General features: G+C 39.0%; 1 protein-coding gene across 1 annotated transcript in view; it reads left to right on the top strand.

Annotated features, from left to right (window-relative positions):
* LOC119425511 (glutamate receptor ionotropic, kainate 5) overlaps nt 1–12053 on the top strand; it is a 116110-nt gene that overhangs the window by 35147 nt on the left and 68910 nt on the right. The window contains exon 7 of the mRNA XM_037693040.1: nt 11305–11466. Coding sequence (XP_037548968.1) covers nt 11305–11466 — 162 coding nt within the window. The remainder of the gene's footprint in view (nt 1–11304; nt 11467–12053) is intronic.

Below are 12053 nucleotides of genomic sequence, written 5' to 3'. Positions count from 1 at the left end.
TATATATATATATATATTAAAATCTTGCTTTGTGCTTCCTCAGCTTTACAGTTAGTTTTTTCCTGTTCTGTCTCATCGTCACATGTATTGTATTTTTAATTTAAATTTTGTTTCGTCAGTTATCTCAATTCATAACTTTTCATTTCTAATTTTATAAATTTAACTTTAATCAAACCATTTATTTATTTTTAATTTTTATTTCCAATTTATCTATTTGTAGACCGGCATGAAAGATGAAGGAAGACCAGTAATATTTTTGTCTCTGAGTGGGTGGGTGGGAGGGGGCAGGGCGTAATTGTGTCATTGGCAAAATATCCCATGAACCATTCAAAGGATTTAATTTTAATCAATTAATCACTGAGTTGGCATCTACAACTGATTTATATTTGGAGTCAACCTGATTCAAAATATCCGCCACTTCAAAAAGATCTGAACAAACAGTTAAATAACTGTGACTCAATCAGTGTTTTTCAGATATCGAGCTAAAATTTGGTGCAGTTGGAAATGAATGACCCCTAGTAGTAACTGACTGCATGGGATTTTTTTTTTTTTTTTCCAGCCTTTAGTTTTTCCACTTAGAGCAATGTTTGCATTCAGTCAGTTCAGTTTATTTACTATCATTCAGAATTTAACTTATTTTGTCAGTTACAGTATTTTTCACCCTATGAGTCGCAGGTTTTTGCATAATTTGCATGCCCTGTGACTTATACGCCGAAGCAACATATTTATAGATTTGTTTCCATATTTATAAACCAATTTTTGACAGAGATATGACTGTTTTCATTTATTCTGACTGAAAATATTGAACACTACCATTTTCAGCCGCAAGATGACGCTCGAATAGGATGGCATGCCGTTGTGTCATGTAATATGTAAAAGTGGCTATTAATGAGACAATCGGCTTGCCATAGCCTGACACCTTCTTTCTGCTCGCTGCTTGGAGCAACCGTCAAATCAGCTTCGCTGCCCCGGAGAAATGCAGCTAATTTGACCATTAAAGTGCATTTATTAAGTAAAAGTTCAACTGAGACACACCTTTGCTATAATGTCGAGCAAATAAATAATTGTTTTATGTGCTTATCTTGTTAAATATCGAAGAAATGCACAGCGTTTCTCACTCCTGAATTTCTCCCTGTCTGTGCGCTCCCGGAGCACCGAGGCGTCGACTACTTTTGAAATGCAGCTGATTTGACCGTCAAAGTGCATTTATTAAGCAAAAGTTAGACGGAGACACACCTTTGCTATAATTTCGAGCAAACAAACAATTGTTTTTAAGTGTTAATCTCGTTAATTTCTTGATAAAGGCCTCCCGTGCACGCTCCCGCGGCCGCCATTTGGCAGCCAATTGATTTTTGGCACAACACCAGCTCACATTTCCGGGTCGTGTGGGCTAATGACAGCAGTGACACATAATAGATGTGACATATATGACAAAGCAACATATTTATGTATTTTTCCACTTTATTAGACATATTTGGACTGATGCGACTTATAGGGCGTTGCGATGTTTACGTCAGAAAATATGGTCATTTCTTTTTCCTGAATGCATACTTTTGCTAAGCCAGCCTTGGTCTTCATTCTGCTCCTTTTTGCCCACTGCTAAGTAAAAAGTTTTATTTTCAGTCTTAACCATTTGCTGTTGTGTTCCTCTAACAGCAGCTTTTGCCTTGTTCATTTCCAGGATGTTTGTACGTCACATCATTAAACTAAGCTTTCAGGTTTTCTCGCTCTACCCAAACTCCGCTCTCCTCCTCTTTACCCTCTCATCAGAGATGCATGCTGGTCCCGCCACCATTTGTCATCATCATCATCATTTCCCTGTTTGCTGTTGTGTCCTTGTTCAAAGAGGCTGCGTTGATAATAGCTTGTCTCGTTTTCCGCCTCAACTCTAAACACCACGTCACAGACTTTAACGGGTCCTGTTCACGCTGCGCTAACAAACCAAGGGCAAACTTGTCCTTGCCTTACCATCACCACCACTTTCTCACATAGTCATTCACCTGCAAAGGCATGCATAACCTTTTTATTAACGTTGTATTGAACATGCTCTCATAGATGTAAACTTACAGATGAAGTTAAAACTGCCTCATAAATATTTGAGCTTTGAGACGGTGGGTAAAAAAAACAGGTAAAAAAAAGTGAACGTTCTCAGAAAGAAACATTACATTTAACTTTTAACTGTGATGATGCAGGAGCATGTGTAAATGGATGCAATGCAGAAAATAAACTAAAGTAAGAACATTTTCTACAAAAAGCATGTGAATACTGAGTGCTGAAAGATTTAGCTGAAAAAAGCTGAAGAAGCTTAAACCTCAATTCCACTAGTTTAGGTTGCAAATATCTTGAAGATTATTTTACTTTTATTGGTACTGTAGTATGACATATAGGGAAATATATTCATACTTTTCACGAGTTCCTCATCTTTCTGACTGTATAAATGTCGTGCATTGAATTTTAACAGAAATGTAACGAGAGACGTTATTTATGTTTGACCCATCAAATGAATGCGGTCATTTATTTTCAGAATCAAAGTTTAACATCGAACATTTACATTAATTTTGGCAAAATATGAAAATAATAACAGACAAGTTTCACAGAAAATGAACTTCAATCACGCGGCGGTGATTGAGGACTTAGCTTCAGATATTTCTAAATATCTGTACTGATTTTAGGAGAAAGCAGAGTTTAAGATGGAAATGGAGATTTATCTTACAGAGAGATTTGTGAGGGAATTAATCTGTTTGACCAGAAAACGTGCACGCTCCATCAGATCTCAGCTGGCCTCCGGTACACTTAGTCGAAAATAGAACCTTCTACCTGGTTGACGATGAAATCAGCGTCGGCGTAGGTTCCTTTCTGACTCTTTCAGCGTCTCCGTGAGAACTGCCAAACCCTTAGAGAGTCGTACGAGGTTGTTCAAACAGAAGTTATAATCCCAAAACGTCTCTGGATCATCCTGAACGCGTTTGCACCCAAGAACTCTGACTCCATCACTCTGTGCACTCTCTAGTTGAACTCATTTCTGAGTGCAGCAACACAGCAACCAACAAACTCCAGCAACTCAGCGTCTCAGCCTCCCAGCCTCTGTATGAACTGGGAAGTTGCCACATTTCAAATGGGTCGACTTCCGGGTCATTTGAGAGCTTTTTGATTGGTCGATGGACCAGAAATAGAGGTGTGGTTTGTGATGTAAGATGTTATTAAAAAGTCAAGGATTGTTTTAGTGACAAACAGAAAGATTATTGTAGGACTTCAGACTTCGTGGAGTCTCACTCTTATTATCTTCTGAAAAAGTTTAAACATGACATTTTTCTCGGTAAACATTTTAGTTGACCGAGAACCGACCTTTAACATATTTACATTGCAGACAGAAAAATCAAGAAATGCATATTAACCTGATTTCTTCTTTGAATGAGGAATAAAAATCATTACTTACTGTTTATGAAAAATAAAAATGAGTAGTTTTCTTCAACCTGTAAACATTGAGTAAACTAACACAATTTGATTATCAAACATTTGTAAAATAGTAATGATCATAGAGAATTGTCTTTTCTGCTTGATTAATTCAAGAAAGAAAGTCACCAGATGGCTCAAACTGTATTTCTGGATACAGATCAATGAAATAACAGTCACTGCTCATCTGATCAAGATTTGAGGTCAGATCAGGTTCAGATCAGGTTCACTACAGTACTGTATGTATTTTTTTTATATATGTTCCAACTTTTTACTATAGTCAAAATCATTGGGAAAAAAATGGACGAGGTAACTTATTGCAGAACCATCTGTGGAGTCGTTGGGATGATATGAGACAGTCGCAAAAAAAAACATTTTCCATATAAAAAGTTTATACATGAACATTATAAAGATCCAACATCTCGCCATGGACAAATATTGTTCATTTAAGAAATAACTGTGCAAACACAGGTGTTTTGTGAACATAAAATGAAGGGTAAAATTAAACATACTATATTTGTAATGTGTAGCTCTCACTCATGACTGGAGCCAAACTCTATCACGTCTATCTTCAGGACCTTGAACAGAAATTCAAATTCAAAAATACTTTATTAATCCCAGAGGGAAATTATTTTTTGTTGTAACTCGTTATCCTCATTTTATTAAGAGATGTTATAGATGCTGATGGCTGTAGACAGGAAGGATCTCTTGTAAAGGTCCATCCCACAGTGGATCCTAAGAAACTGGCTGCAGATGCCATCTGATCCGTCCACCCAGACTCGGCTGGCCTCTCGGTTCCCCCGGGCTGTAGGACCGCCCGAATGCTGGGCAGAACTCCTCCCAGCAGTCTGCAGAGCTCCTCGTCCCTGTGGACAGCCAACTGTAGGTGTCGAGGGACGATCCTGTCCTTCCACTGTCATGAGCCGTGTTTCCTGCTAGTTCCAGGATCTCAGTGATCAGGCACTCGAGCACAGCTGGCAGGTAGATGAGAATGCGTCCACAGAACATCCTTTTCAACTCATTTGAGATTTGGGGCTGTAGTTGAGATATTATTTGAGCTTTAAGATATTAATCAGCTGCTGTTGGTTGTAGAAAACTGCATTGTTGCCATGGTTACGCATCATAACAAATGTCCAAAACTAAAAAAGTTTCAGTAAAAATCCTTCCAGCTGCACAGCATCCGATACCAGAGGAAACAATCATCCAAAACATGTGATTTACATCCAGAAAAAGAGGAATTAAAGTTTCCAAAAGCAACATTTCAAAATAAAATTAGCAGAGCTGCTCCAACAACACCTTGAGCGGCGCAATTCTAGAACAGAAGGTACAAAAAAAAAATTGTCAACTTAAACTTCCAATCTTACTTTTTAAACATGCGTCACTTCTTGGTTTAGATGGATTAGATGAATAAACATGATATTTGTAGATATTTTCTGAACTATAAGTTGCTTCAGAGTATAAATCGCATTTATTTAGACGTGTATTTCACAAAGTGCAAGAACAGACATTTAATCTGAAATAACAATAACACACAGAACATACCTGGGATCCCGAACAGGCTTAATTAACTTAACAAGCCAATGAGTCCAACAAGCAAGTTATCGGTAAATTCACCAATCTCATTCCACAACACTGAATCCAATGAATTCTTCATCCGCAGTGTCACTTCTGAACAACTTCTCCTTTTGAGAGCATTTTACTTGTGTTAAGTTTTTCTCATTTGTCTCTAAATGATTGCGAAGGCGATATCACTGGAAGCCACTGGACTTGTTCTAGTTCTAAATTCATCAGTAACTGTATAGTCATTGCAGTTAAAGCATTGCTGTGTAATTGTTTCAGTGTTTACCACAACACACTTTCTGCCTTTCTCTGTCTTCTTCTTTCAACTGTTCCTTCTTCAGGGGTCTCCACAGTGATTCATCCTCCTCCATCTCACTCTGTCCTCACTCCAACTGCCTCCATGTCATCTCTGATTGCAGCCATCACCTTCTCATCTTGCTCCTGGCAGCTGCATTTCTAACATCTTTCTACCAATATACCCACTGTCCCTCCTCTGGACATGTCCAAACCATCTCAGTCTGGCCTCTCTAACTTTATCTCCCAGTTGTTCAACATGTGCTGTACCTCTGAGGAGCTCATTCCTAATCTTTTCCATCCTTGTCACTCCTAAGGAGAACCTCAACATGTTCATGTCTGCCACTTCCAGTTCCTTCTCCTGTTTTGTTGTCCATGTCTCTGTCTTCAGACCATACAACATACCTGGTCTCATCACTGTCTTGTAAACATTTCCATTGAGCTTTGCTGACAACCTTTTGTCACAAATCATTCCTGAAGCTTATCTCCACCCCTTCCATCCTGCCTGGACTCTCTTCTACACCTATTTATCACACCCTTAAGCTGTAAAGATTAAAACAAGTGGTGATTATGACCTTCCACTCAGTTCTACTTAAATAAAGTGACATCTCAAATCAACAACAAACAAGCATGTATCCATTGTAAACTTAATTTAAGTTGAAATTCAATTAAATTCTTAGACCCTGTTATTTTTGTTTGTTTGTTTGTTGTTTTTCATCCCTGTGTTAAACGTATCGTAGTCGTTGCACCACTGGTGTCCTTCTGGAATGCTGCCGCAGTGTTTCCTCCCTCGGCAGTGTTCGTCTGGTCATTGCAACCCGGCCAGCCGACCGCTCTTTGTCAGCGCTGGCAGGCGGACAGCATGACAGTCGGCCTGGCCGCTGCTGAAATTGATTTGGCATTCGACGAGAGCAACAGCAACAATGACGGCAATGGTTTTCACAACAGACTCAAACAATGCGAAGGAAACTGGAAAGAAAGGGAAGTTTCTGCAGAATATGTGAATGTCATACTTGTAGTAGGATTTCGAATGGACAAAGCGTTTCTAAAATCAAAGTGTTTCCAAAATGTTTGACTAATGTATAATTTTAGCCTTGATGTTTGAAAAGAAAACAACCCTGCAGCCCAAAATGGCAATCAGCAAACAGTGATCCAGTTTCTGACTCACATTAAGTCTGGATCTACAAAGGTTGTGACATTTGAGTACAAATAAATTCATATAATAAATATATAGTATATGATACATAACATTTCCCTCTACCAGGGGCCTGAACAAGATCTTAGCTTAGTTGGGAGCTGTTAGAGCCACTTTTCTAGTTTAAGGGTCACAGCACCAAGCCATGACCTAGCTGGAAGACTGGGGCAGTGATTTTATGTCAACATGACTTTGGTAGAGGCAGCACGGGGGCGCAACTGGTAGAGCTGCTGCCTCTCAGCGAGAAGGTCCTTGGTTCAAACCCCGGTCCAGGGGCCTTTCTGGGTGGAGTTTGCATGTTCTCTCCGTGCATGCGTGGGTTTTCTCCGGGTGCTCCGGTTTCCTCCCACAGACCAAAAACATGCATGTTAGGCTGATTGGTGACTCTAAATTGTCCCTAGGTGTGAGTGAGAGAGTGAATGGTTGTTTGTCTCGTTTGTCTCTATGTGTCCCTGTGATGGACTTGCGACCCGTCCAGGGTGTACCCCGCCCCTCGCACAGTGATTGCTGGACATGGGCACCAGCGACCCCCGTGACCCAAAATGGAATAAGCGGGTAAAGAAAATGGATGGATGGATGGATGGTTTGAACCCCGGTGCCCCCGACCTCCTAGCACCTTTGGTTGTGTAATGAGCAAGAGACATAAACATGAAGCCATGCCGGCTCAGATTATACGAAACCAAGATATTCTGTTAGGAAACGAGTTACTGGAACACTTTACACCTGTTCATGGACGAGGGCAGAAAACTCAACAATTGCCTCAAAAGAAATAAAATAATGAGCCCAAGAAATACATCGTTTTAGTATAGAAGGCAAACAAAATTTTAAATGTCTAAAATCACACGGAGTTTATAAGCACTACAATTTGATGTTTTTAGTTAGAATATTTTATTCTGTGCAAAAATTCCTATAAATTCATAAGATGTCTGCTTTATTTCAGTGAACATACAGGAAAACATGTCAGATAATTTTAATGTAAAAAATTATTTTTATTGTGATTTTCAAAAGGACTTTCTCAGTTTAAAAGGCCCACGGGATAATGAGATTTCTGAGAACAGACGTGTCCTCAGGACTGCAGGTCAGCTGCTTTTTACAGCCCCCATCATCTCACAAACGGAATAAATTTGCTCCAGTAATCAGAGGTCCGGCTATCTACTCAGGCCCATGGTGTTCCAAAGATATTGGCTAATAAACCCCATTCCAGGTCTATTTACTCCACTTTGACATGGTCACTTCAGCTGCACGTCTGTATCTGAACAAATTCTCCACAGACAAATTTAACAAAATTCAAGAATTCTTACAATACATAACAAAAAAATAAAAAAAACTCAATAAAACTGAAGATAACTATAAACATAAAGTGAAACCGCAGCCATAATGTTAAAAACACCTGCAGTAACATCAGCACATTAGGAGGTGTAGCATGTATTGAAGAAATGCATATCGCTCGCTGCTTTTCATGCCAGAGCCTGAAACTTAAATAAATGTATCTAACAAAGTTAAGTCAGGTCCTGTGGATGGATTCAAAAAATTAAACAAAATAAAAAATACAATTTAAAATTTAAAATGTGCCTTTTATCCAAAAGACTTTGTCAAAATGAGGATCTGGAACAAACTCAGTCTTATAAATAGCACCTTTTCATAGAGGTGCAACCAGTTTGTTGTTGACATCCAGAACTAGCTGTCATGATAAAGGAGGACCAACACCCTAATGACTGATCGTTAGTGCCCTGATGGCCACTTGCTATTCACAGGAGGCTGAGTGATACTAGTGTGAGGATCTGGACCGGGTCCGTCGCTGAAACCGGTCTGACTCCCCACCCCGGTGTCTTGTTCTTTTATTCCCAGATGGAGAGGAAACTCGCTCTAACTCAAATAAATCAAGATATATAATTTCCCTTTACCAATTTAATGTTCATCAGGCAGGAGAAAGTTAGTTTTCGGCGCTGAGGCGTCCGTCCAACTCGTCTTAATCCGGAAGTGGAAGCGGGGCGCGCCGTGTCACAGAACGCCCCAGTTTATATTTGCCCTTCACTTCCTGGAGCTCAGCCTATCAGATTGCATCAGTGTGGTGACTATGTGTGACATCACTGGGCTTCGCTGTTTCTGCTGGTGAAAAATGGGTGTAAAATGTTAATTTATCTAAGTGATGGAAGCCAGCAAAATAAAAAAAAATACTCCTTATCGGTGTTGACTCTGGGAAGCTCACTCAGTGCAGCTGAGCCCATCTCATGAGTACAGAACTGGGCCAGAGACTAGTCCAACTTTGTGCAGACAAGAACGGGGGTCTCAGCATGATAAAGTAGGATAACTCTAATACTAGCAATAACAGCATTGTAAGAGGGGGACAGTTGGGCAGCCTTTTCACAAAAAACAATGTCTTCCTTCACTCCTCTCTCCCACCATTGTTCCTCTCCATCAAGTATGTGAACATCTTCATCCCTGAAAGAGTGACCGCCAGCCTGCAGATGAGTGTAAACCACAGGGTCCTGGCCTGATCATGTTGCTCTTCTCTTCTTCTCTTAAATAATTTAGTTATCAATTTTACAGAACTGTCGCCTTTTGTGTAAACCTTAAAAATAACATGATGTGCAATTCTATATTATGAAATCTCACAATGTTTTAGCTCTTATGATTGTCAGGAAGTACAAGAAGAAATTTTAGCTAACTGAAAGATGTGTCAATAAAATGAGTTGAAGTCAAGTTTGTGTTTTCTGAGCTTGATCAGCTGAAGTGGGCATCTTGAATCAGGTTGACTGCAAATGCTAAGCACGTATAAATGTCAATACCATTCACTGATTCATGAAATAAATTGCGAACAAGTCAAAGAAATCCTCATGCATGGTCAAAACATTATTGCCCTTCATCCTTTAAAGCAGAGGTTTACATGTATTGGTCTTGTTTTTCAAAGATCCATAGTAACCATTTTGACTCTTGAGAGTTTAAGAGCATTAAGGATCTTAGTATCTTCGTCTTTTTTTTGTGTTAATTTTTATGCAACAGCATGATGCTAACACCCTGCGTAACTGAAGCTATTATCAGGAGACTTGAGCAGGTCAAGGGTTTGGTTCAGTGTTGCCTGATCTTGCGATAGAAATAAGCAACCAGCTCTATGAGAAAAAGCCCAACTGGCAACCCAACACATTGTGTAAAACGTGCTGTTTTTAAACAGTAAGTAAACTTTTTTTTTTATATATAGCACCTTTTACAGGTCAGAAACCAAAAGTTCTTTACAGAATAAAAGACATAAAAACACAAGATAAAAAATAAAAGATAAAACAACATGTTTATGACATAGGACAATATAAAACTAATTTGAAGCCAATCTAAACAAATGTGTCTTCAGCTGCTTTTTAAAAGTATTAAAAGAATCAAGGCAGCACAAAGTCAGAGGCAATGCATTCCACAGTCTGGGGGCCACAGCCCTAAAAGCGTTATCCCCTCTGGTCTTAAAATGAGTTCTCGGGACCATTAACAGCCTTTGACTTGAAGATCTGAGGCTCCGAGAAGAGGAGTAGGGCTCTAAAAGGTCAGAAATGTAGACTGGGACTTGACCACTCAGGGCTCTACAATAAGAAATAAAATTTGAAAATGAATTCTAAAATGTACCGGTAGCCAATGTAAAGAGATTAAAACTGGCGTTATGTGCTGTACTTTCCGTGTATTGGTTAAAAGCCTTGCAGCAGCATTCGGAACTGACTGCAAATGATCAAGATCCTTCTTAATCAACCACATGAAAAGACTATTACAATAATCCAGACGGGATGTAATAAAAGCATGGATAATCATCTCTAATTCGGCTTTTGACACAAGAGACTTGAGCCTAGAAATATTTCAGAAACAGAATAGAAACAGTATAACATACATTTATTATGGCATTACACATAAACAACAGCAAAAGTATGATAAACACTTTGAACAGCATACGTTTAAGCTCTCATTAAAAAAAAAATACATTTTGCATATGTAAAAAATACGTAACTCATATTTTTTCTACATATTTTTAAAAACAAAACATCCTGACGTCTGCGTGTGAGTGGAGCCCCCTAGTGGTCGGCCACAGTATGAGTGTTTGTTTGGATGTGCACTTGTCATCTCGCCAACTCGGGAAGGAGCAATAAACATGAAACGAGGGCGTGGAAGGGACAAACTACCTACTACCACTCGTCTTTTGCGTTATTGTGCGGAGCTGGAAGATAATCAATTACTTTCATTCGGAAAGAAAGTCAAGCCCAAATAAGCAAATTCACGTTCAAAAACAAGCCCAAAAAAACGCAACTCACAAGATTTGCAAGCGACATTAGAAAATATCAAGCCCGAAGTCGCTTATAATAAGCAGACTTGGCAACACTGGTTTGATTCACCTTCCTGCATTCTGGATTGCTCACAAACTAAATATTTCATTGTCAACATCTGTTGCGTAACACAAACCTTGTGAGGGCAGAGCAAACAGTTTGATTCTAGTTTGTTTAAACAGCGCAGCTCAGCGTGACACCGACTTGTCTTCAAGGACTATTTGAAGTTCTTTGAAATCCCTCAGCTTTTGATGTCCATCTTTTTTTATTCTGCACTCCGTCTGCTCTGAATTTTAACACTCGTGTTGTGCAGCCTGCATAAGAAATCCCCAATCAGGTCATTCGTTTGTTTCGATCTTCGTCTTCTTTTCCTTTGACTTTTTCCGTTCCCTTTTCCTCCCACTGCCATCTTGAATGGTCAGAGCTCCCGTTCATCAATGTAAAGGAATTGCTGACAAAATCTTGTTCTTTTTCGTTGCTCCAGTCTTTTGTGCTCTCTGTTTTCAGGATTTCCCTCTGCTCCAGCTGGGTGATGTGGTGAATGACCAGTCCAACATTGTGGGGTTCTCTATGCTGAACAGGAGCCATCCTTTCTACCTGGAGTTCATAAGAAGCCTGAATCTTTCTTGGAAGGAAGGTTGCAACATCAGTCCCTACCCAGGACCAGCGGTGAGACGACAATAGGGGAGGCCGGGGATGGTTGTAACAATTTTTGACATTTCTGTTTGTAACTTGGAACTCTTTTAAGGCAGTAATTTCAATTTGTGAAACAGTCGTTTCAATTTATGAAACAAATTATTTACCTTTATGCAAATGATTATGATTTATGCAAACTTAAATTCAAAGGAAGCATCAAAAGAAGAAATAAAATACAGTTTGATGTGAACTGGAACTCTGCCATGGTCGTTACAATCCAGAGCTGTTTGTTGCGTTGGAAGCTTTGATAAGAAGCAATCGTACTGATTTTTAAAAAAACAAACAAACAAACAAAAAACTACTGACTTAGTTTTTTTCTTACTTATTTTCTGACTTATTACTGACTTACTTACTGAATGATACTTACTTTCTGACTTACCATACTTACTTATTTACTTGCTGACTGACTTACTTTCAGACTTACTTTCTGACTAACTAACTTACTTAGTTAATTTTTGACTTACTTAATTACTGTACTTACTTATTTACTTACTTTCTGACTTAACTACTTTCTGACTTACTTTCTGACAATACTTTCTGACTTACTTACTTACTGACTT

Source organism: Nematolebias whitei, chromosome 19 (genome assembly GCF_014905685.2).
Source record: "Nematolebias whitei isolate Nwh7 chromosome 19, NemWhi1, whole genome shotgun sequence".
Lineage (NCBI taxonomy): Eukaryota > Metazoa > Chordata > Actinopteri > Cyprinodontiformes > Rivulidae > Nematolebias > Nematolebias whitei.
Note: the sequence above shows the minus strand (reverse complement) of the source record. Positions and strands in the feature narration are given on the sequence as shown.